This window comes from Ruditapes philippinarum, unplaced genomic scaffold, assembly GCF_026571515.1.
Source record: "Ruditapes philippinarum isolate M1 unplaced genomic scaffold, ASM2657151v2 ctg967_1_1_1_1, whole genome shotgun sequence".
NCBI classification, from domain to species: domain Eukaryota; kingdom Metazoa; phylum Mollusca; class Bivalvia; order Venerida; family Veneridae; genus Ruditapes; species Ruditapes philippinarum.
In genome coordinates this window covers 76,037-103,908 of record NW_026865552.1, presented here as the reverse complement: position 1 = coordinate 103,908, position 27,872 = coordinate 76,037, and the positions used below count along the sequence as shown (strand labels likewise).

Here is a 27,872-nt window from a genome sequence, read left to right as displayed (position 1 = left end):
GCCTGGATTGATACCATTTACATCAATTGCTTTTTTTCTTAGGCATTAAAAAAAAGAAAAGAAAACATTGTTATACGTAAATATCACAATGAATTGAAAATATATTAACTTTTTCACTAGCGCCTAGTGAAAATATAGTATTTCTCTAACTTGCGTGATAGATTGTTTTAGAACATGTTCATTCAAAACTACCAAATACTATCCTTTTTATACACAGTTTTACAGAAAAAAGGATACAAAGTAAATAATAAAAACAATAAATTATATTAAATAAAAATTACATCTAGTTTTATGTATACCAACTTCAAAGCGCCTTAACTCCAGCGGCCATATTCACCCACTTCCCAATGAATAGAGAGACGTTATCTGATTGGTTGATGCGAAAGAATGTTCCGATCAATATTGACACAGCGAAGTCAACGTGGTGTCGTAGCAGACGACAATATCAATAGCGTGAAAATCACTGATGCAACGAAATGATGATATAAAAGATGCTGGTTTCGTTTGTTGTTGGATATTTTCCTTACATGTTATACACAAACTAGACCACCATCGAGAACTTAAAGCAACTGGATTTGTTCACAATAGCCGACCAGCTGTTTACATCGCCGATGTTGCAATTATAACTCACTGGATATTATAATTGTCACTATGAAAATCAGTTTGTTTCAGACATTCTTTTCTTTTTGCTAAAAATCTTGTTACAAGATACTGAAAAAATTCCATCGTAGAATTTCTCATGGATTTTGATCTCCGTTTTTTTTTTCCGAATGTCATTTGGGATTAAACCTTTGTGATTTATTGGACTGACATTCATTTCAGCAACATAGTAATTACTATCGAACTTTAACAGGAATTGTTATCGGAGCAGAGTTAAATTCACATCTGGAACATATAGTTAAACGTGCGTGCTATAAGTGCTGTGTTGGAACGGGGAATAACGTCAAAAATGTGCCTTCAATATGTTGTAATTTTTCTTCTTAATACTGTCCTGACGGGAGGATTATCTAGGAATAGAGATGTCTGGGAAAAAATCAGTGGTACGTTAATTACCATCATCGTTATCATCATTATCATCATCATTATCATCATCATTAACATCATTAAATTATAGTATCTTATTGTTTTACTTTATTTTCTCTTTTCTTTTCTTTTCTTTTTTCTGCATTGTATTCTATTTGACTAAGAACAGACATTAAGTTAATATATGTATTAATGATAAATATCTTCCCAAACAAATTTCAAGTAAAAGATATATTTTTAATTTAACCCCTCAAGTTTTAAATCCTGAAAATGATAACTCTTTATTATCGTGTTTAAATGTTTTGAGATTTAGAAAGTATACTTAAGAAGTATAACAATGTAAAGTAAGGACAGATTTACGCCTAACTACACATTTAAGATCCCATTTCACGTATATTTTCATCTTGTATTGTGACCTTTAAGAGTCGAATCGTTATACTATCTTTAAATACAATATGGCCCTTGACAAGATGATACTGTTTCTATATATCTTTTGTTCATGTATGTTTTGATACCGCAGTGAATCAGTCAGTCTCTCCACAAAATGTGACGTGTTTTCCCGGGAGTGTGCAATCTTTTGTGACCAACAATATTTATCAACAGCTGCCGTGCAATAATAATAATATGAAAAATTACAACATAAGAATAATACTAGAATTCATGAATACATCTTCTCCTGTATGTATGAGAACACCTCAGGTCACGGAGTGCAGCATAAACTAGATCTAATAACAAAAAAAAAGAAGAAAAAAAATGCATTTAACCAAACACTATAACATGCCCTTTCTTAATCAACATGTGACAAAACATGAAATAGAAGCCCTTACTCTGTTAAAAACGGGACAGAAGTATGTTGATATCAATATACTTTGAATGTAACAAATTATGCCATTTTATAAAATAACAGGTAATGTTTTACACGGAAAATAATTAACTTCTTAATTTCTCAATTTTTTATAATTTTTAATTTTTGCTTTCACATATTCTTAGGGGTACAACCTTTGAGGTTGTGCGCAAATTATGAAAATTTATCGACTAATAGCTTTACACTGGATTACTATACAACAGTGCCCCAGAATAAGCAATACATGACTATTGTAATGCTTACACTTCCCGAGATAAATTAATCTATTCATATATAATTATATTAAAAAAATCATTCTCCGTCAATTACTTACACACATCCGTGTTTTACTGCGTCTTTCGGAGTAAAATAACCATTATTTGCTACTAATGTAATTATTTTCAAACGGCCCGGATGAAATTTTAGATGGATATTTCTCTCCGGTTGAAACTAACTCGTTGTATAATTGAATTCATCTTCTAATTTATCACAAAACGCACTATTACATTTATCTTTTACGACATTCCGGAATTCAAGTCGTGTGTCTGCACCGATGTTAATTAAAATCCACACATTTGTTCAAAAGCTGAAGAAAGAAGTGACTGCAAATACTCGTCACCTCAGTGATAATATATTGCGAGATGTTCTTGTCGCAAATAGCAGGATTACTTGGAAAAAACTTCGAAACAAAAAACAGCAGATTTGAAAAAAAACATTGATTAAGGCCGTTGTACTTACGGTTTTAAGTTTTATACATATATTATACATATCTAAATCTAAAAGATTACGTGCACACGTTCCGTGACAGGCTCGCGTGAAAACCAGAAATTAAAAAAAAATGCTTCTGTCTTCTTTTTCAATCTAATACAAGTTTACCATTTATGTTGCATGGGATTCGTAGCAGGTTTGATTGATTAAAACAGATTTATTCTGAATAAAATGCCTAACTCTGGAAATATCAAAGAAATATAACATGTATTTCAAAAAAGATAGATTGCACAATTACTGAATACACAAATACAAAAGGTCTGCCTTTTTCATATCCATTGTTTCTTTATTTTATCTTATTGAAATAAGGTTGCCATCATAAACACTTCGATTTTTGAGGGTTTTTTTCTTTTTATTATTATTAAAACAGCATTGATTTGTCATATTTTCAACTGAATCTTTCATCTACTAGATATTATACGAGTTTAATTATATTTTTTTATCAAATACAAGTATTTCATTTAATCTATGTACTTTGTCAAGTAGGTTCTAGTATTATATAACATGTAAATGATTTACGATCAATACTCTTCTTTAATGGAGGAAACTATAGACATGCATGTATATATGAATATATTCATTTTTATCATATTACTTATTACAGCTGTACCCGGATGACGATTCACTTATAAACTTGGAAAAGTAAAAGTTTATAACTAGACAGACAATGAAGTTGTTAATATATGGAGGGACTCTCAACAGTCCTGAATTAATTATAAGGAATCTATCCAATATATTCAAGCTTGAATTATTAACTTCCAGCCCTTTGAAAATAATGACCTCACCCTCAATAGAATTTCTCCAAATTGCACGCGATAGGTTTGGTCAGCGCCCTAAATGTGTGCGACTTAAATTAGAAAATCAATGAAAGCATTGCGATGGTATTTTGAATATTTTTTTATAACATGTAAAAGTCACTATATGAAATCATTTTTCAGGAGAGGAAAAATATTACTAATTCGTGAGAATTTAATTCCGAAGAAAGTAATTTGACTAATAACAAATGGGGAAATTTGATTAGTATATTACAACTTTAATTTGTTTTAAATGAAAAAAGAGGTAGACCTGTAATTATGCGGGTATGATAATGCATTTAAAAATCATCTCAAAATGAATTAATCTAAAATAAAGACACAGAAAGCAAATGAATTATATCTTTTAGAGTGAGGACCAATTTTGCACGTTAAAGCATAAAATGCATGGCAGTATACAACTGAGTGCAAACTGTTTCAGCTGGTTTTTTAATCTCCATGTCTAAACACTAAAAGATTTTTTCAATGAACATATTTTGAACAGCTGTAGCAATTTGCGGTGGACATTTTTTTCATAAATCAAGCATTGTTGATAGGGCTTGATTAAATCAGGGAATCTCAAGCCTTGTGCAACATGTTGCAAGATTGATTTTTGAATGAAAGAATAAAGGAAATCTTATCTGAATTTGCGATCTTAGAAAACGAAAGAGAAAGACAGGCAAGAACAATGCCCAAATGTTGCAAGTCTTTGAAAAAAAGTCAATGAAAAGTCATATAAAGCATAAGATGGATATGACGTATTCATGCACGTGAGAAGGTGTTTCTCATCGCGCGATGTATTATTGCGCCGTCTCACGTGATGATCATGTATTAATACGACGTGTGAAATACAACAATTTCAGGTAATTGTACAATGAATGAAGTATTTCATGAAGTTATTATAAGAAACAACAAATCCACTATTTGATTATTGTTTGTTTGTTGTTTTACTTTATCATTTTAAAATTGCTTATTGATATACACTGCAATATATGTTCTGCAAATATCCGGCACCAGTTTCAGTAAAGTTTACGTATTTATTTCGTTTTCAGGAAAATGGTAATTTTGGAATTTATCTCAGTATTCTCCTGTCTATTTTAATACCATGAGCGAGAAACGTTATGTAAATATTCTCAAAGACAATGCTATTTGATATGTGTAACGTTAGTATGGAAAATATGCAAAACTTCTAGAATTTGATTTCATACCCTGTCACCATTTTAGATTCATTGCATAAACTGACAGGAGAGTTTCTAGTATAACGTGAAATCTATATCTTTTACATGATATACTGCCTAATATTGTTATTATTTTACGACTAAAATTGAAATTGATACATCATAATAAATGGAAGAAATCATAAAACAGCTGTTTGGGAACATGACGTAAGAAATGAGCCGCGTCACGACAAAACCAACATAACGGGTTTGCGACCAGCATGGATCCAGACCAGCCTGCGCATCCGCGCAGTCTGATCAGGATCCATGCTGTTTGCTATCAGTTTCTCTACTTATTAGAGGGTTTGTAAGCGAACAGCATTGATCCTGATCCGGTCTGGATCCATGCTGGTCGAAAACCCGTTATGTTGGTTTTGTCATGACGCGGCTCAAATAGTAAAACGGCTACGGTGTTTGGGGACATGATTATATTTGAGGCAATAAACGTAATTGTAATGTAATATTTACGAGATTGGTAATTGTTAAGGTTTGGATTTCCTCATGGTTGAGTTCTCTATGCGTCAGTGTATTGTCAAGATAAAACACGAACCATTAAGTTCCGTAAAATAGCATATTTATTTAAATTCCGTGCTAGTATTATCATGATAAAAAACAGTCTATCCACAAGGAACAAATACCTTTTCGCTTACTCATATCTTAATATAAAAAAGATAGACACAGAGTTGACATAATTCATATAAAAATTTTAACTTTACAATCTCAAATGGTTCTTGGTTATTAAAGACGTTCATATTCAGACAGTACAAATAAGTGGATCTTTTTTTTTAAATTTTACACTGAAGAATTTCGAAGCCGTCTGCAGTTTTCTTTTCTACTTTTCCTGTAATATCGCGTGATTACAATTGAAAGTTGCACTTTTGACAAGACGGCGTTCGATTTAATATCGCAGGAAATGATATTGTGCATAGATTAGATTAATACGAACTTAAAAGGAGAGAATCACGCCCCGTTACAGAAATATCCAATTTACTTGATTAGAACTGTGAGCTAAAACAGCTGTATGTACATTGCATGTACAGAAATGAGGAGCGGAATATTTCAGGGTTTTTTTTTTCTTCTAAAAACTAACATTTATTTCCTGTGCAAGTTTTCTATGTATATATTTGTGTTTGTTAAGAAAATTTTTAACAATAAAGAACCCAAAAGGAAGCGACCGGTACTTCGCAATTCGTTCCAAACTCTTTATTATTTAGTGTTTGACTTAATAACTAAATTTACCTGTCTGTACGAGTAAGATGGACACAGTTTTGAAAATCCGAGCGATTTCATTGGTCGGCAAATATTATTGGTCGCTGAAAATTGTTCTATAATATACGTTTCGCTGAGAAAATTAAGACTCTACATTTTCTGTAAGGTATAACCGATCTGCTATAGAAAATTTAGACTGTACCCTTTTTCTAAGGTACAGATGACTTACTACCTACTTACTAGCAAATATAGACTGCACTTTCTTGTTTTGTTAACTATGAACATTGTCCTCAATTGAAGACCGTTTGGCAAAGACTTGTTTTCCTCACTAGATAAGCAAGTGGCACAAAGGACCTTAAATTCGTCTCTCAGCATATTAATTAGGTGATATATACTGGACTTTGGGTGTGTTTTGTGCACATTGTAGTTAAAGGCATTAGTCTAATAACTTATCTTGAGCCATAAGAGTCCTGAAATGTCACTAAACACGTTAAGCCTATGTTTTATAGTGTTTTTTTTCCCGTTTCCCGATGAAATGGCCTCTGGATCATTTATCATATGCCGTAAACATCATGAATTATTGATGTAAATAGAAAACTAAGCCCATGCCTAACTCGTGGCTGCTCCTTAAAAGCGCATTAGGCTGATTCCATTTAGAATCTGATAGCAATACAATCAGTGAACTCATTCTTTTTTCAAATCTCGCGAGAATTCACGCGATTCAATGTTAGTTTTGCTGTATCCTCTCTGTATTACAAGAGACTTCCATTTTCTCCGTTCTCTTTCTTTAATGCAAATTGCATGCATTCGAGCAATAACAAAATATACGAAAATTGATGGCAAGTACAATTTGCTTTGTTGCGCAATATGTCTCAGGAAAAGCTGAATTTAATAGGTGGCCTAGCCTACTGTATAATGCATGATAGGCTTTTTACAGCAATTACTCTCATTTATTTTAGTCTGAGAGGGAGAGCCTTTTTGTTTCTATATGACCGTCTGTATATTTTAGATAGTCACACGTTTAAAGCACAAATTATCAAATTGGATTCTTAACATATTGATACGTACGAAACAAATTATGAAGATTTTTTTATCTCTGGTATTGCTTTGGATGCTTGTGATTGTGTGCTGTTGAACAATAGGTATTCTGTACCATGATTACAAATACTAAATTGTGATAAAGGAAAACACTTCCTTCCACAAAAGTTAGATATCGTAGCGTTACCGTTTATTTTGTTATATAGGAATACACTTCCTTCCACAACAAGTCAGATATCATAGGGTTACCTTTTATTTGTAATACAGAAAAGCATTTCCTTCCACAAGTCAGATATCGCAGCGTTACTGTTTATTTTGTTATATAAGAAAACACATCTTTTCACAAGTCAAATATCGTTGCTTTTCCGTTAATCTATCACAACGTTATTAAGAAGCAGACAATTCACATGTACTTAATACAAACTAGTCTGCAAATCTGTCTAATGCAAATGTAACATCAATTATAAAGCGTCTTATTCAAACTTAATTGTGGTTGTTTTTGTATTAGCCCTCCCACTCACCGCCCAAATTTTCTAGAAATTAATTGATCATATAGACTAAAGCATATTAGTATGTCATTAAATTGTCCTCATTATAAACATTTTACCATGCTTTTATACGGAGAAGTTACTGATTGTCTTGTTAAGATATCATATTTTGATGTTTTTTTCTGATTTCGTATAGAGAATATTTGACATTTGAATGTTTATTTCATATTGATAGAAATGGATTGCAGACAGAACGGTGTAGGTGTAAAGAAAATTGTACATTATAATTAAAAAAAAAATTGTTCTCATTGATGCAAATGACGTCAAATATACAAATGTTATAATTGCTTCTAAACACTTTATTTATATTGATATAACATTAGTGTAAAACATACATGGATGCAGGATTCCCCTCCTTCAAACTTATTCCGTTAATAATGGAGTGGAAAAACAGTGAACAAATTAGTAAATTCTGTCATAGTACGAGTGAAACTTGCAAAGTGGCACTTTGATTCTGAATATTTTTGAGTTTTTGTTATAAACTTAGAGTTTATTTAGTTTCTTTTTAAATGTAAACCCATCTTCACACATTCAACTAAAATTGGTTGTAAAAGAAATCTAATAAAATTGCTGTAAAAAGTGCTTCTTTAATTGCAAATGCTTATTTGTTTGCATTGATTTTAACCGATGTTTTTGACATTCTTTAAGAAATATGTCGCCGTACATTTAATCCAATAGGGTTTTCTCCGGATCACTTCTCAAACTAGAAAAATTGATATTCTTCTTTCTTCTTATCTTGCTACAGGGGGCCATGCTTTTATGCCAATATCTGTTACATATTTTATAGTTGTTTTAAAACCACATATATAATGGAACGAGATGACTAATTATGATCTTCTAAACTGCTATTTAATGTATATGATACGTTTGAAAAGATCTGCATATTAAGCAGAAAAAATCAATCACTTTGTGTTAAGTGCATTATAGTGTTGCATACAACCTATGAGTTGTCAACTAATGGAAAGGAACAATTCAAATAAAATGATGTTGATGATGATGATTAAGATGATGATGATAATGATGATGATGATGATGATGATGATGATGATGATGATGATGATGATGATGATGATGATGATGATGATGATGATGATGATGATGATGATGATGATGATGATGATGATGATGATGATGATGATGATGATGATGATGATGATGATGATGATGATGATGATGATGATGATGATGATGATGATGTAACAGCATGATAAATATACCCTTTTTTCTTCATATCATTTGAATTCAAACGGAAGCACGATTTCCTATGTTGCATATATTTCTGAATTTATTCAGTGTGACTAACGTTTTTGAATATTTTTTATTCGAATTAAATAACAAATTTGATTCATGTACAAAAAAATGGAAAAACTACTGATAAATTTATTGTAATATAAACCATCATATTATTGGAGAAAAAACTATAAATGCATATGCAATCAATAAAAACCCAGATACTTGAAATATATCAAGTCATATTTTCACAGTAATAATAGCATGATGTTTTATTAATTTTCACCCTTTGAAATGTCTGCAGAAAGATTGGGAAAATACACTAGTTTAAATGTCACAATCGCACACTCCTATTAAAAAATTGTGAAGATTTATATTGTTATCGTGTTAATGACAATCTATTCAAGGATGATGGCACATTACTGACATTTATCTATACATAATAGCATTAATTTGTATTAGTGCCTTCATCTATTTTCTCTTCCAGTACGCTATGGATTCTGGAGAACTCTCCCAAAGTACGAAGGCCTAGCGTCTGGGGAAGGATATAAACGGTTCAACGACGTGTGTAAAAGTAAGTCTTTAAGAATGAATTGTAGACTTGTATAGTTCAGAAATATAAAAATAGGTAGCGTACTTCTTATGATCAAAGATGATTTCCTATCTATAAAGTTAAGATTTGTTTTAAATTGTATATTCATAAAACAAAAATGTCACTGCCGTCAAATTTAACAATGGATTACAAATGATATTAAATTCAGGGCCAGTGTCATATTTCAATATCTTGAAAGGCTTAGACATCTCTGTCCAAAAGTATGAAATATGAAGGTTCTAGGCCATTTCCCTAATTGAATGGTTTTTTGCTGCTGCTGTTGTCTTTAAACCGTTATGTATTTCAATGTCTGTTATATATTAATAATTTGTCCAGCCAGCGTTACATGTTAGAGTCAATTGCTTGACACTACTTGTTTAATTTGACCATTTGTCTTTAAGGATGTGTTCGGAAGCCTCCGAAGTCCGTTTACATTTTGCATAATCTGTCTTTAACACATAAAAAGAAGCCATCCATCGCTATTTAAAGTCCTGTCAATAGACAGATTGATTAATGGACGTGCCACGAGGGGATACCCATTGTTCTTCAGCTCCTTGTTGAAACCAAAATGTGTTAAATGAAACCTTGTAGGGGGCGCTTCTCCTCTCACAGCGTTTATTGATTTTGTAGCGAATGGTAAAATGATAACTTGTCACTGTGTGACAAAAGCTATCAAACATGGACGGGTAAATTAAGGCGACTTAAACTAAGATTGAACCTTAATAAATGGCTTTAGCGCGACGTAGCATTATTTCATTATGTTGATAGTCAAAATATATTAGCAGTGCGTCGGATGAAACGTTATTGCCCAAGGGAACATTTTGTCATTAATATCCAGCAGTTTAAAAATAAAAGTAAGGGAAATGCAATATGACAGTCCTTATTATTTTCATATTTCTATAATCCATTTGTTGATACGTTAAAATATAATCATTTTAAAAACAATGCATTAACACTGCAACACCAACATGCAAATCTTCATTATTTAGTATTAAAGGTAAAAAAACTTGCACATATGCGCTATACTCATTTACAAAAGAAAGTGTACATTTGGTTGGGAAATTTTGTATACTAATTTGAGCAAAAACTTTGCATACTCGTATTTGCTTCAAAATTTGCAGAAATGTTTCGACTACACTGTGGATTACATTTAATTGAAATTTTGATTATTACCAGCACTTTTGTAATATGGAAACAGCCGAGGATTGGAAAATTAAAGGTGTAGAACTGCACTTTTTGTAAATGCGTGTTTATCTTTGATTTTTTTATTGTAACATAATTGCAACCCAAGTCCATATAGTGTTATGCCAGGTCCATGCCGTTTCAACACTTTCTTTATTCATCAGATGAAATGAACGCAACAGACACTGATAAATAATCACGTGACAATAAGAAAACCGTTAAAAAGTCACAACTATGCTACTTTTACTTTCATCCTTCCGCTATTTTCACGGAAGTCAAATCCTGATGGTTACAAAATCAATACAATTTAAAGTATTGCATGGTCAATATATTTCGATACAAAATTTCGATACAAAATTAGTCACCATATATTTTGCACATGTATGTATGCAGAATTTATATGTAACCAAGTGCACACTTTCTTTTACAACTGAGAATATATAATTTCAAAACCTGTACTACCACGTTTTAACTCTTTTTTGGTATTTTTTTCCCACAAAAATGATCTATATAAGCTTTTCTGATTTATATATGGATATTATATTGTTACAGACTAAAATAGTTTTCAACAAAATATTCTATTACTTTTTATGTTCGGTTTTAACGAGGATTATGTGCATGCACCATTAGCTTTAATGGACATTTATTGATAGACATTGTTCTTTCATTTAGATTGATTGGCCTGTTCTATTTCTTATTTCAATATAAACAATTATCTGGTCACACTGGTCACGATTAAAAACGAAAATCTAAATGGTAATCACTTATATTCATGTATTTGTATCAATATAAAACACGAGTATTGAGAAGAAATGAAACTTCTGGTTAACCCTACATGTACAATGTAATACGGTTAAAATATAAGTAATTTTGTATAATTCATATACTGCATCTTTAGCACGTTAAGATGTTTTCTGTATTTAAAATAAATGAATTTTGAAATGTTAAAATGGAATGTCTTTTTTTTTTTCGTAGAACCTACAATCTTAAACGGTGTAGATTTATCAATTGACGAAGCTAATAAAGTGAAACATGTTTTGATATTTAAATTTGTGTTGGTTTTTGATCTAATTGTCCAATCTTTAACGGTCACATTTTCACTAAAATTCAGAAGACTTATACCTTGCACGCCATTAAAATTGTTACGTTGGTTATGACCAGTAATGAATTAAAAGCATCACTGATTAATTGGGATGCATTCGTAATTTTTTGTTCCTATAATTTTCAGATTTTGTCACCCTTTAGTGCTTCAGCACCCGCAATGTCTTCGAGCTATGAAATTCAACGAAATTATAGTGCCATAAATTTTAATATAATGCCGCCAATGTAACGAATTCTCGCGCCATATGGCGCAATTTGTATGGCTGATTACATCAAAGCATGCAATACGGACCGTGCGTTGTCTGCGGGGACTTTGGGAAGATAAAGGTCGTGGTGTATTTAGAAGTTAATGTAATGCTCATTACACCAATAGTTTGTGTCGTTAATTTGTTCTTTAAAATGATCTTAATGTAACATAACTAGTAATCTAGAAAAGAATGTTAAAATGATGTGATTTAAATAAAGCTTCAAGCATTTGAAAGAAAGGACGGTACAGATTGGTTATAAAAATGGAAATACATAATTTTAGTCCAGTTTTCTAAATTGACATATTTTCTTTCTCTGATTTCAGTGTTGAATATTATGCATGTATCCAATCTGTTTAATTTTTTCAAAACATGCTTGTTAACATAAACTTCTCTTTAAATATCTAGGTTATGAGTGGCTTCATTCCTTGCAACTAAATATATAATTATATTGATATACTATAAAAAAGGTACTCTAAACATGTTTTACAGACCTTTTCCAATTCAACAGAAAAAAATCTTTTTATGTCTATCGTCAACCATGTATTTAAAATTTTGGAATTGACATTTATAAATACACGTCTGACCTTCTAAATTTTCAGAGTCTAATGTTAAAAATGTTGATTTTTCTTCTTTAGAAATCAGCATATTTCTGGGAAATTGTTGAATTGTTGTCGGATAAGCAAGTGATACATTGTTTCTCCATGATGGCTGAATTAATCTGCTTCTTGGATGTTCCATGTAATCTATTCTTTTTTTGTCCATCGAATTAATAGGAACAATACGTTATTCCTGAAACCATAGTTACACTGGTTGCCAGAGATTGGGATGAGAAAAAACACAATAATAAAGAGTTTTTGCTTGCTATTTCTAATATATTGTTTGACTTTCGTAAGAAGACATATTTCTGGCTTCAAATAATACACAACTAAAATTCATTGCCATATTTGCTTAAACCCCTTATTCCAATTTTACTTCCAGACATTTAAATCAACCTAAACTCAATTTCTACTACTCATTTTTATTAAATTAGTAAAAAAGCTTTCACTTTTTATCAATATGATCGTGTACAGCGATGCTGGTAAAATAAATCACTGTAGATGATGCAGACATCCCGAAACAAAGGTCTGTTTCATATTGCTTCAGAAAACATCATCGAGATTGACATTGTCAAAAGAGCGCTTTCTTTTAAGTTTTATTTACAGTGCTATGTATTTACATCGGGAGAAACAGACATAATTAGGACTACTTTATCGCATTCCAATGTGAGCTTGATACGAAATTTTACTCGTCCCTGAAATTCTATCGTTGTTGTTGCATGAACTGATTCTCTAATCATAGCAGTAACATTTATTTGTGTCTCCTGTCTTTGTTTAGGTAGTAAGTAAATAAGTAAGTTATTAAATATTTCATTATATTGACATGTTTATGACAATTTACAAATAACGAAAATAATTTAACATAACACCCGGCCCGATGGACCAATAGGTCATCTTAAGCATATATACATTAATAATAGTTGACATCAAATAATAATACTGCAATATAAATAGTCGTGTATGTTACAAAACAATGTATATTTCTATATTGACTTGAAATTACATTAAATGTTAAATATTAAGATGTTCGGGAAAAAATTTGGCAGTATGTCAGTTAAGCCATGTTTCGAGCAATTGATAAACAAATAATAAGATATAATATTTACGCATGGATATTATTAAAATATAATGTATTATGATAAAAGATTAGTAAAAAAACCTGATGATTTGAGTTTTCAACCTTAATACGTTTAAGGCGACAAAATATATTTTACTAGCATTTTATTTGCAATAAACAATGAAAAATATACCAGGCCAGTTGCTCTAAGCTAGGAATAATGCTTCTTCTGAAAACTAAAATACAATATTCTGCTTAAATGCTGGTATGGTTTAGAAAAAAAAATGATTCTTCAGAAAGATTTTTCATTTCTGATGACAATGGCTAAAACAGAAACTTAAGTATTAAATAGAGAATATTGAATGAGTGTAAGTTTAACACTGAATTTGTATATATATATATTTGTTATATACGGAGTCGCAAAAGCGGCACGGGTATATGATAAATGTTGATACAGCAGTTTTAAAGATTTCCATACGATGCAAAATCGCCATTTACATGTATAGTACTAGCAATTTTAATACTTTACTTTCGTGAAACCAGACAAGGCAAATAACATTCGCTGTTGCACAAAATAATTTATTGCGTTACCTATATGTTTATCGGTTTTTTGCTTAAAAGCTTCTGTTTTATGCATAGTTGTCATGGTTTCCTCCAGTTGATTAAAATTTAATTGCCTGCTGGCGTCAACAAGCTACAGTGATAGCGTGACAAGATCCTATCCTTCGTAGGCAAGACTGTGCTGACATCGGATAAAACTTTACCGTATCATTATCCATGGTATAATCACTAGAAGTTTGTTTGGTTGTCAGATCTCATTTTCTCCATTATTGACTAACCGAAGTATGTTTCATCATGGGGAAATACCCGCCAGGTGCGAGCATGTATCAAAATATAACTCGACAAATTAATAACAAGTTTGCTACCCAAGCGAGAAAATGTTATTGTGGACAGACAGAACGGTATAAGAATGGCAATTGAACCCTGGTGTTTACCATTTAGTGAAGTTTTGCACTTTGCATTTAGTGAAAAAATATTGAAATTCATGCAAAGGGTATATGTTTTCATATTTAAGAAAAAAAAAACAACAACAAAAAAAACAACAACAAAAAACAAAAAAACAAAACAAAAAAAAAAAAACAAAAAAAAAACCAACAGCAACAAAAAATCAAAATCAATATACACTGACAAGTACAGAAACGTTGAATCCAATTTTAGATACAAAACGCTGCACAAAAAAATATTCAATCATAAAGGGAAATAACTGCATATCTAATGAAATGGGTCGAACGTTAAACAACGACCTTTAAATAAAAAAAGCTTTTAAATGTCTTAAATATATTAAATGGTTTTTGTCATTATTTCATGAAAAAAAAATCATCTTTTGCGCGTTATGTAAACGAGAATTCATTTATAAAAGATACTTTATTTTTTGCTACAGAAATATTATAACAAAGATCTTAGCGTTATTAATAAATGTAGCTACTGGGATTTCGTTACTAAGCAATGGTAATCAGCTGAGCGCTCAAAAACACTTGAGTATATTGGTGATGTGATTCGATACATAACTATGACCATATATGGAAATTTACCTTAGAAAGATATGGTAAATTAATTATATATGAATTTCAATAAATAATGCTCGCTCGAGTTTAATCTATGAAGTTTATATGAGCCGCGTTACGACAAAACCAACGTAATGCGTTTGCGACCAGCATGGATCCAGACCAGCCTGCTCAGCCGCGCAGTCTGATCAGGATCAATGCTGTTCGCTTACAAACACTATCACAAGTAGAGAAACTGATAGCGAACAGCATGGATCCTGATCAGACTGCGCGGATGCGCAGGCTGGTCTGGATCCATGCTGGTCGCAAACGCATAACGTTGGTTTTGTCGTGACGCGGCTCATATATGTAATTTTTTACTTTTCTAATTTGCAGCGGACTATTTCCATGGTTTCCTATTTACAAAAGAAATAGATACACCAGCGTTACCGATTTATGACTTAAATGGCGAACTTGCTGGTGTGCAAACAACGGTAATTAAGTTACGATATATTTTATATGTTCATATATTCGTAACACCCATATGTAACTATTTATATTTCATTTCATTGTTTAATATGTTTTTCAAATAACGAATGATATAAGACGTATTTATAGAACTTGTAACGCTATATTATTCAAACTTTCTTGTTTTTACATTTTCATACATATTTTTATGCTATTAAATACTTATATATAATTATACTTTGAGATTTAGCTGCGTAGAACTCTTTAAACTCCTAGCAGAGGTTACTTCCCTTGGTCAGTACAAATATCACTGCCAACCCAATTAAAGTTCGAGTAAAATTGTTTTCACTTTCATTTTCAATTTTATCACAGTCTATCTTTATATATTTATTAAATAACAAGTATGCTTTACGTTAAAAAGGAAATCAATAGGCGCCGTAAAGATAACATGCATTTTGTAAAAATATTAATTTTTTTATGATATTGCCGCCATTTTGGTCACGTGATATACCTATCGTCATGTGGCAAGGGGTTAACCCGGATTATACATTCACTTTTATATCATTAACGACTGTTTTAATTTGAATGCTTACCTTTATCACTTCTCTGTCTAATGCCGTTAGGGCCATTGCCTATGAATGTGTTGATCTGAAACGCGATAGTCGATAGTACGATGGTGAAAACGCGAAATCACGAAACTACGATGGTGAAAATGCGAAAGCACGATGATGAAAACGCGACAGTACGATGATGAAAACGCGACAGTACGATACTACGATGATGAAAGCGCGATAAACTATCGTGTTTTCACTATCGTACTGTCGCGTTTTCGCCATCGTAGTTTCGTGATTTCGCGTTTTCATCATCGTACTGTCGTGTTTTCATCATCGTACTATCGCGTTTTCACCATCGTACTATCGCGTTTTCACCATCGTACTATCGCGTTTTCATCATCGTACTGTCGTGTTTTCATCATCGTACTACCGCGTTTTCACCATCGTACTGTCGTGATTTCATCATCGTACTATCGCGTTTTCATCATGGTACTATCGCGTTTTCACCATCGTAGTTTCGTGATTTCGTGTTTTCACCATCGTACTATAGACTATCGCGTTTCAGATTAACACATTCATAGGCGATGGCCCTAACGGCATTCCGGAATGCCGTTAGGGCCATCGCCTATGAATGGTTTGATCTGAAACGCGATACTCGACAGTACGATGATGAAAACGCGAACTCACGAAACTACGATGGTGAAAACGCGACAGTACGATGGTGAAAACACGATAGTTTATCGTGTTTTCATCATCGTAGTATCGTACTGTCGCGATTTCATTATCGTACTATCGCGTTTTCATCATCGTGCTTTCGCGTTTTCACCATCGTAGTTTCGTGATTTCGCGTTTTCACCATCGTACTATAGACTATCGCGTTTTAGATCAACACATTCATAGGCGATGGCCCTAACGGCATTCCGTACTTCTCTGTCTAATGCACTTGCACAGATATATTATGCATCAACGCTTTGTTGATTGCATAATATTTAAAGCTGCATGCCTCCAGATGAGGCAAAATATTTCAAGAAAATCAAACTTATATAGAATATATAAATATAGATTTTAAGAACAGTAAAAAGATTCAAGTAATAATTTACATGTTATGTGCGATTAATGACTAATTTTGCATTATTTATCACCATACTTCTACTGCGTGACTAACGCAGGTAGGGCTATATTTGCAAATCTTGACATCTCTTTGGTAAATGGATTGTAAGTGCCATTTGCAATGTGTAAATTCATTTAACAATGTTTTACATTTAAAAACATGTTTAAATATCATCATAAAAATAAGCATAAATTTGAAGGCATGCTGCTTTAATATTTATCTTGATATTAAAAAAAAGAAACAATCATATTTTAAATTTTCATTTGAATATATTATTGCAGTATGGCATGATATAATATTATGTCTAATTTCTTTTTGACTCAATTTTCAAACAGAATTTAATGTATAAATTATTGTATTGAAACAAAAACAAACCGCTTTCATTACTATCCAGAATAATTAACTGAGGACATTTAAGTGTATTATTAATTTTAAATTGGAAATTTTCCATTAACATATAATGGGCTGGTGGCCTATGAGTAAATTAAAATATTGTACTTCATAAAATATTACTTAGAACAAACGCCTGTGCTATTTTCATTCTAAATTCATGAATATCATGTTAAATTATAGCTTGCTTTTTATGTCCTTTCTTTATGTCATATATAATAATGTTATATTTTGTATATATCTAGATCCCCGGTAATATGCATGGGTTCGACTCCCGCAATATGACTATTGACCTTCCACCCGTAGAGATAATGCCTCCAGTGCTTAAAGGTCATAGAGACAAACATGGTGTTTTACATTACACAGTTACAGGTTTGTACTTAAATATTGCCTCATTGTTTAATTATCCTAGTAAACTCCTGTAAAAACGAAGGTAAATGACCTTGACATAATCTTATTTGACCATCACCTTGAGTAAAATGATGTCATGAATTTAACAAACTCAGCTATCTTAAGAAAAATTTACTCGGGTACCCGCTTGTTTCTGAAATAAGTTTAGTTTCACCATTAAAGCTGAAAAACCATGTTGATTTATCAATTCTGGTTTGACTAAAATCTGATTTGGTAAAAATAAAACTATGACAAATGAATTTCGTCATTTAATTTGTTTTGAATTATATTTACTTCTTTCTTTATTTAAAGTGACATTATGCCCATCAAAGGGTATATAATGCGTGAAGGGGTGAATATCAAAATAAGTTTTCATTTTGCCATAATTCCTCTTTATTTAATAATTAAGTTCGCATAAACAATAAATAACGCAGAGATCCCAACTAAATTTCTGTAAATATATATTAGAATTTACACATAACCCTTAGTTTATAAAAAGAGTGGGGCAGTCTTTTTAGATTTTAGGCTGATTTATATTTTTATTCAAAACATTTTTCAATATCAACTGTTGGTCAAACACCATTTTGTCAGTTAATCTTTTGAAATATAAAGTCAATTCAGCTCAACTTGACTTCGAAAATATGAGCATAATGTCACTTTAAAATGATATATTATTCAAATTTTAAAAAAGTGTGGTTTTCTACAGTCTTTTATATATTAAAAAACTTGTATCGTATAGGATACTTATACATGTCTATTTCTATTGGAAGCTTTACTGTAAGATTTAATATGTGTATTTGTCAGTAGTATAATCATTTTATTATATATACAACATGATTCATTTCTTTCAGCTTATTTCAAACACCCATCCCTTCTATGTAGTCCATTGCTTCCAGAAGGGGTGAGGCCGGGACGTGGTCTTTATATTCAAATGGGAAACAATCCAGAAAACCATCACCAGCACATACCACTTCAAAGTAAACATCTTTCACAACTCTGGAAGAAAGGCCACTGTGCACCGCTAATGGGTGAGTCACTTTGACTTAATATCTCTCTTAAAGGTACATGCCTGCAGATGTATGCTAAGTTTCATGAAAAATTTGAAAACGTATTAAAAAAGTACAATATTGTTAAGTAAGTAAAAATATGTATACATTGCACTTACAATCAAGGTAAATAACCAATAAAAAAGGAGGTCAAAATATGCAAAACATAGCCCTAAATGCATTAGTCACGCTGTAGAAATATGGTGATAAGCCCTGTCAAATCAGTCATTAATAGCACATGACATGTGAAGAATTACTTAAATTATGAATCTATTTACCTGTCATAAAATGTAATACAATTTGCTCAAGTTAGGTTTTCTTGAAATATTTTGGCTCATCTGGAGGCATGCAACTTTAAATTTCTTTACTATCATTCTCAGCAGCTATAAAATGTTTTGAAAATATTCTCTTTTGATGTTTCATCATGGTTTTGTTCAATTAGTAATGTACATCTCTAATTAAAAATACGAACAAGCAGTATGATAATGCTTGAATATATATCCTTTTGTTTTAGGATAACTGAACAAAAATTAATTGGCATACCGGCAAATAAGGTTTTCCATAGGATGATTCTGCACCAAATTTACAAAAATACACGAACTAAAATTCAGTTTATATATAACAATTTTCATTCATTTATAACTCAAAACAATTACGATTGTTTGTGTAATTTTCATTTGCGTTTCGTTTGTGTTTAATTAACCAGAAATGTTCATCATGTTACAAGTTTTGGATTTTTGTCAACGTTAGATGCATTTGATGGCAAATTATAAAACTTTGAAATGCCAGCTAATTCTTCTTTATCAAAATCATAATCCTATCAAAAGTGAACTTTCCATAAAACACAAAACTGTCAGCTTCAAAAGATATCTTCATATTACATCCATAAATTATTCATAACTTTTCAACCACGCTGGTTTTGTCACAAACGACGTGTTAATGTCATTAGCATCAATAATATATGCACCAATTAAGATAGTATCTTGCCATTTATGAAGATGTGTATCGTATTGAACATAAATATAACATTGAACATAAAATGAAAATAGTCCGGCAATACTAAAACGTAGATGACAAATATTCTAATTCTTGCTGAAATTAAGTCTTTAGGTTTTTGATTAAATAATTATGTGGTTCGTTAAATTTGAGTATCTATGTTGTTTATGGAACCGGATGTTCGACCTTTATTTACGTCACAACTTTAATTCGTGACGTCAGCGCTAGTAAGTTGCAGGATACGGATACAACGTGACTTGTAAAGGCTGCAAAAAGTACTTTTATTCTCGAGTATGATAAAATAAGTGTACTCAGTAATGGCGTATAAAGCATCAGTAAAACGTTGTTTAGAAGCCCAATAAGTATTTTGTATTTAACCACTGTTTTCAATGACTTTTTGGAACAACCCTCTTACATGTATTTCTGTAAACATTTCTTTATAAAAAAGATCATTAGATACCCCACCAGCTAGTAATGTACTTATTTTTCAAATGACTTTTGTTGTTGTTTTCTTATTACAGGAACACATTATTTTATGGGTTTGACACCTTCTTTGCCATGTGAAAAGCTTTACCCGCTGTTCTTAATGTATGATTTAGAAGGAAACCTAGGGGCATTTGGTTGGGTGTTCCAGGGACGACCAAACAACTTTTACGTTGATGACAGCGTCGGATGGTTTGGACTTACGCCAAATACATATCCAGTAAGCTTCACCTTTGTAAAAATAAAACACATTTTCTAATTTTTATATATTTAAAAAGCCCATTATGCCTTCAGAAATGCTTTTTTGAAGTTTTTTTTTAATTTGGTCACCTTATAGTTAAAACAAGAGCGATCAGTGATCACATGTGTCGCCTCATGATGGCCAATTTCATGTTGGGACAAGTTTTGTGACAGATGGACAGACAGACGGACAGTGCACAACTAGACTTGGTACTGATCATTCCTGTAAAGTTTGGATGAAATTGCACCAGTAGTTTATGAGGAGTAGTCTGGACAGGTTTTTGTGTATCTGGCAACACACAGAAAAAAACACCTTTATCAAAGGGCCATAACTCGGCCAAAAATCATTCAACCGGAAAACACGTGCAATATGCGCAAGGACTTGAGCTACAGATCAATCCTGTAAAGTTTCATTGAAATTGCATTAGTGGTATAAGAGAAGTAGTCCGGACAAACTTTAAAAATAAAAATTATTAAAGGGCCATAACTCTGACAAAAACCATTGAACCGGAAAATGCTGACAATATGCACAACTAGACTAAGTACTGATCATTCCTGTAAAGTTTGGATGAAATTGCACCAGTAGTTTTTGAGAAGTAGTCCGGACAAGTTTTGTGACGGACAGACGGACAGACAGACCGACAGACGGACAGACAGACGACGGAAAAGTGATCCATATATGTCGCCACTACTCCGTAGAGGCGACACAAAAAGACATTTATTGGCCATTTACTTGAACTATTGCTTACTTGTTTCGCTTTTTAACAACTGGTGCAATTATAGTGATTTAGTATTTTGTACAGAAGTCAAAATACTGTTTTGTTTACATTTTGCTTTGTTTATTACAAATCATTTCACATTCTGGACTACTTTCTTTAGGTTATAAGTCTCCAACATGCTCTAAAACTATTTATATCTTATAAAACCCATCTCTGTCTTTTTAAAGAAGGAAAAAATTACTCGATTCTGAGGCATAATGTAAGTAACAATAACATAATTATGTTTAGTTCGTAGCGCGACTTGTTTTAGCATCCTTCTAAGGGAGGAATTGAAGACTCTGTGTGCATCTCCTTGCACTATTTTAGGGGTGAAATGACACCTAGATATCACTTCTAGCCAAATGGGAGCAAGCTTTTATAAAATATTCAGTACAAATGTGTTTATTGCTATTTACTAATTAGTTCTTAATTGCCCTTCCCATTTTTAACGTCGTCATTGATTTTCCTGTAATGTGTCACTTTTTAAAATTATTAATAATTATCAGTGTTTGGTGCGCTTTTGTTTGGAACCCAGTTGGGCTCCAAGCCGATGTTATATATAATGTTTTATTTTGTAATATATTCTCTGATAAATAACTGATAAATGATTCTAAAAAGAGCAACAATTAAAATAAATCAATGAAATATCAAGTTCTAGCATTGATAAGGTTTTATCTAATCAAACGGACGTACAGCAATGAATTAAAATATTTCAAACTTTAAAATGTATAAAGCTAAACATATGCTGCTTGTAGTTTACAAAGTTATTTTTCGAGGTTCTAAATAGCATACTTCCAAAATACCAGCATGAAAGAAATGTTTGTAAATTTCCTTAATGCCCACTATGCCTTATAAATGCTAAAGTTTCTCAAACTCTTTTTATTTTTGGTGTTGTTTCAAAACACTACTATTTAACATGACGTTATTTTACATAAAGCGCTACTTTCTACAGGTTACACTATCTAACTTGCCCTAAAACCATTATTTAAACTTTATAAAACTTCTCTAAAGTTCCGAGACATTGTGTGCCAAAAGTGCATGAATGAATCAGTTCTAAGCGATGATTTTGTTCCAAATCATTTATGTTCACTTAGACCCTTGCAGTTGTGGGTTAGAATCCCGCTAAAGACAGGACATTTTATGTCCTTCTTTGTTGTTTGTTCTTGTTTGTTTTGTTTTGTTGTATGGCGCACCAACACAATTTAGGTCATATGGCGCCGAAAGAGGAAATAAATTTTGGCTAACATCGGGCCTTACAAACGGCTACGCAGAGGTCAAAACCACCTTAACTGCTGGAGCTAATATATGCATAGACTCTAGAAATTTGAACACATTTACTATCACGTGGGATAAATGGTGGTACAATTATTATGCCTTAACCTTCAGAAGCAACCTCTCAGGCACAAGGAAGAAGTCAGTGTTTCTACTCGTGTGCCCGCTTGTTCCTGAATAGTAGTGAACGGAGTTCTTCCTCCACCAGTAAAGCTGGAAAACACAAGGTTCACCGTATGTTAAATAGCATACATTCCATATTACAGCTCATCCTAGAAACCAAAAACTGACCATAACATTTTGGAAACAACGTAATTTTCCTTTTCATAAATTTCAAAAAAGAGTGTTTCATTAGACATAGCTTTATACTATTTAAAGGAAGGAATTAACTTTACTTAATATAATTATTTGAATGAATACTTTTGAAGTCAGTATAACTTACTTATGACAATGTCTATTTCAGTTTTTATTCAAACCCAGCATGTTACCAACATGTATGTTACATCCATCATTTCAAGTATTTGGTGTACGTATCTATCTACAAGAGCAGGACAAACTTCTATGTACGAGAGTCGATAATCTTAACAAAGAGGAACAATATCAGTCATTGCAAGAGAACGAGGTGCAAAAAACTGTTATATCAGTTAATAATGACGAAGATAATGAAGATGAAGAGCAAAATGAAAATACAAATACAAAGAAAATTGATGACAGCAAACACAATAGTCGATCAAGAGCACCTCTATCAAGCGTAACTTCAAACATGTTTTTTGTTTCAATAACGGCTCTTGCTTTTTATTTCGGGCAATTCAGATAGCCCATAACATATAGCATTATGCAACAACTCCCAACCACTAACCCCTCTGGGTTAAAAATATAGCAATAAAGTGGAGTCACCGCAGCAGTCCATGATGTCACTCAAATATGCAAATTCCATATCGTCGGTGACAATTTGCTTGACGGACAGAGACTAACAGAAGTTAAAGAGGTGTTGTTTTGTAGTAACAACGTTACTTGTGTTGCTACATTTCAATGAATGGTGTAACACTGATGAATAGACAGTATAAGATATATGCAAGATATCAACAGATACAACTTGAAGCTTCTTGTTATTATTGTATGTCTAATTATGTAAACATCGGTAATCAGTCACAACAAGTTCTTACATTTGATTTGCACGGTGACGCCGTCTGTAAAGGATGAACGTAACTCTTTTGCCCCAACGATCTAACCCTTGCTTATTGTGAAGCTTCCCGTCACGTAATGTTTGTTAACATACTCACGTTGTATATAAACACAGTACTAGAACTCTTGAACCCTATTATAGATGGACAAATGTCAAAAAGAGCACAAAGCAATGCATACACAAAAACATATTACTGTGCTTATTTCATTATAATATCAAAAACATTGTCTGTGTATGTAAATAGGTATTAAAAATATGATGTATCATATTAAATCAGTGGCATAAGTATGAGTTATTCGAATGACGTGAAAACATCACTTCCACAAACACTAACTTTCAAACGAATTGCAGAAGCCATTGCAATATTATTGAAAAGTCACGACGCAGATCATTGCTTCGCTTCGCAGAAAACTAATCACAATTATTCTCAGGATTAATCATATTTGTGTACTTTCTGCTAACATTTACAGAACTATGTATCCGTCCAAAACGTCTGAAACATCTCAACATCTCTCGATATGTAACAGATCACAGTTCACCAATTCAATTTTGCCAAATTCAATCTGCCAATGTCTGTTTATCTAATATAACCTATCGCGGGAAAAGACATTTCACATTTAGAAGGAAGTAGAACACACACTTCTAAACTAATAATAAAGCATTGCCAGTGTTTCCAATAAAGATGCGATTCAACGGAAAATAAAAGAGAACAATTTAAAATGGAGAGACACGATCATTATATTATGAAGACGTCATTCGTAAATGTTTAGTGCTCAAAGCTGCTAATGGCATTGAAAATTTATAAATAAAGCCAAATAGTGACTCACAACTTTTGCCTTTGGATAAATAGAAACTAACTGCAAAGCATTGGCAGATGGATCGGTATTAAAACTAAAATGTATGCAACAGTATTGTACATAAATAAGACTTGCGCAACTTATGTAAAAGGATTGAATTGTACATTTTCTTTTAAACCAATGCCAATTACAAACAATCATTAGTGGAAATAAGTTTTTGCAAAGGACAATGATATTTGGCTTAAGAGCCTGTTTTTAACCGACATGTTGAAATATGATCGGATGTGCACTCACTCTTACAGCGCAAATAATGACTGGGTTTTACTGTTTATTTGATATGAATATGTACAATTTAGGTTTGAATATATTTTGCATTGAAGAAAAGGATAACAGTTTGTAGAAACTCAACAAAAAACAGTTGGAGCAACAAATATTACCAGACATATAAAAATACATTACATATCTAAAGTAACTGATGTCAGTGGTGGCGTGAATCTGTTTAAGAAAATGACGTTCTGAAAACTTGATTATAGCCATAGAATGATACAACAGTCTATAGTCTTGCCGGCAGCCATATCAATATTTCATGAACATTTTTCTGAAAAAAATATGCTTTGACAGAAGGTGTTTTACGTTTAAATGGTAGGTCTAACGTTGTACTAAATTGTCAAAAGAAACGAAACAATCCTTTTCTTATTTCTTATCTTTATTAACTATCCCTTTCTTATTTCTAATTTGTTTCCGTAATAATATCGATTTGATATAATTTTTAAAAGATTAATGTATCGTTTTTTCAAATTGTTAATGTCTCTCTTTTGAATAACTTTTTTTTAATGTCATTTAAATCATATTTTATGGGTTTTTATTTCAGATTACATGTCCTGAGTGTGTAATGATAAACAACACGTTGAGTGGTATGTTTATGAAGAAGACTTTAAGGTGATTTAAGTGTACTTTGCATCACTCTAAATACTTTGTTCAAATAAAAATTGCACGAAATATAATTATATTGACAATGCGGTATAAAAAGTGCATTGTAATAAAATCACGCTTTGAATGATTTTTTGTTGTCAAATTTATTTTATAAATTACATTATATTCAAAATTATATATCTTAAGTAAGCCCTTTTCCCCCATTTTTTTCTTAAATAAATGCAGGTTTAGCAATTTACGAATATATTCTGAGACTGTGTAATTGAAAACTGATTATATTAAGATTTGACTTCCACAGAAATTTCGGTTTTTCATCATAATAAAAACAATCTTCATTTGCTTTCGGCGTAAAAGCAATTACTTGAAGTTTTGTTTGCTCTTTCAGCTAAGCCATTTTCTCCCGGATATTTAAATGTAGCAAAAACTGTTTCATTATTTTATCTCCAGTGTAAGCTCACAGTGCACGCATATGTCACATCATGAATAAGACAGTATGATAAAGGCGTTTCGATTTCAAACATCTTTTCTCTCTCTCCTTTTTTGCAGATTGCATTGGGTGGTATTAGAGAACAAGAAAAGAAGAGAAAATCACCTTATGAAAACATGTATTAAAATTATGTTTTATGTACTACGAAATTAGATAACTGATGCTGGATGAGGTTTAGTACTTAGATTTGTAGATAGTTATTCATTTCATTTAACCTGTTAGATAATATATATGAAATAATTATCGAGAGAAATGTTAACACAATTGATGGTATTTGTTTTTTGGTAAAATCATTGCATACTGAGTCATGTTTAGTTTAATGAAAGAAAAAAAAACAACAACAAAAAAGCTAGTATGTTTGTTATGAATAAAGGTCTTTATAAAATCATATGTAGAAAATGTATTAAACAAGTTGTAATACAACACATTTTGAAATTTAATAATCTATTTTTATAATCAATAATTCATTTTGTTTTTGTATGCTGTATATGAATCATGCCTCAATTTGTTTTATGACTTTTAATAAAGACGTGCCTTGTTGAAAGCGCTGGAACTTCTTTTCAATATCTAAATTGACACGCGGCAGAAATTATCAGCATCGTGTTACCATAGTAACAAGGTTAATTGTCTTTAATATAAAAAGTATTTTGATATTGGTAATTTGTCTAGAGGGTCTTTTATAGCAGATATAATTAGTACGCCTAGAGAGATGTTCATTTTAATAAGACTCAAAATACAACACCGGGTTTTCTATGAAAGAAATTGGTTTCTATAGCAACTGTCTATTTATCCTTTCATTTCACAGCGTATTTTAAGAAAGTCATATTTGAGCGTATATCCATATAGATTTCTGTTTCGCCTCCAATCGAGAAAATGTCAGTGGTCAATTATTCAAAGCTTTTAAAAGCACTAGGAGAAAATCTATTGAAACAGAGCAACATAATGTATTGGCATGGTGGCAATGAAATTCTAGAAACTCCAGTCTTGGCATCTCATTACTATTTGACGTAACATTATTTTAAATGTGGGCTTATTTTTTTACATATGCAAAGTAACAAGGGATAAAAGCACTTATGATTTCTACATTAACTACCTTTAATTGCTTTCTTTGAGGTTTTTTTACATGGCATGACGGGACTTGTAATATTATCTTTATTTAGATTTGTTGTACCATTTGATGAAAGTCTTCATAAAATAATTGTGCGAAATATTTTAAATCATTTTTCTCACTCCTTTTTCGAGGAATAAATTTATTGTCTTAGATGACCTAAAATGTTTAAACGCTGCTTACTTAACTTAATCTAAGAATGCCAAACACATTTGGTTTAAGACTTATTGCTAAATACATTACGTATGTCATGTGCATATGTTCTTGTTTTAAGCGCCCCACTTAATCTATAAAATAATTTCAAATTTTCTCTAATTTGACCTCTGGAATTCAGTGGAGAGTTCCTTTCTTTTAAATACGTTGTACATATTAGAACGACAAATGTATGCAGAAACATCAATTAAAACGTTTTATGTTCATTTATTTTTTATGCTTAGCTACCTAATTTGGAATTACTTAGAATTTGTTAAAGACCAGATTAAAAAATGTAACTATTTAATACTAATAAAATTGTTTAGAAACATAGTTTCCTCCAGTGTACCTTTATTTGCAAGATTCTTGCTTTTTCTGTACCGACGGATTAGACAGACATAATTTATTTTGTTGAAGACCAAATTAAGTCAAACAATGTAATTATTTAATATTAATAAAATTGTTTAGAAATA

At 31.7% G+C, this 27,872-nt stretch overlaps 1 protein-coding gene across 1 annotated transcript; it reads left to right on the top strand.

Annotated features, from left to right (window-relative positions):
- Positions 1 to 407: 407 nt before the first annotated feature.
- LOC132729513 (uncharacterized) lies at positions 408 to 27,872 on the top strand. The gene is made up of 8 exons (XM_060715286.1): positions 408 to 1,040; positions 9,156 to 9,242; positions 15,385 to 15,482; positions 17,757 to 17,883; positions 18,753 to 18,929; positions 20,465 to 20,646; positions 23,160 to 25,618; positions 26,159 to 27,872. The coding sequence occupies exons 1-7, from the start codon at positions 950 to 952 to the stop codon at positions 23,511 to 23,513; spliced, it is 1,116 nt and encodes a 371-aa protein (XP_060571269.1). The 5' UTR covers positions 408 to 949; the 3' UTR covers positions 23,514 to 25,618; positions 26,159 to 27,872.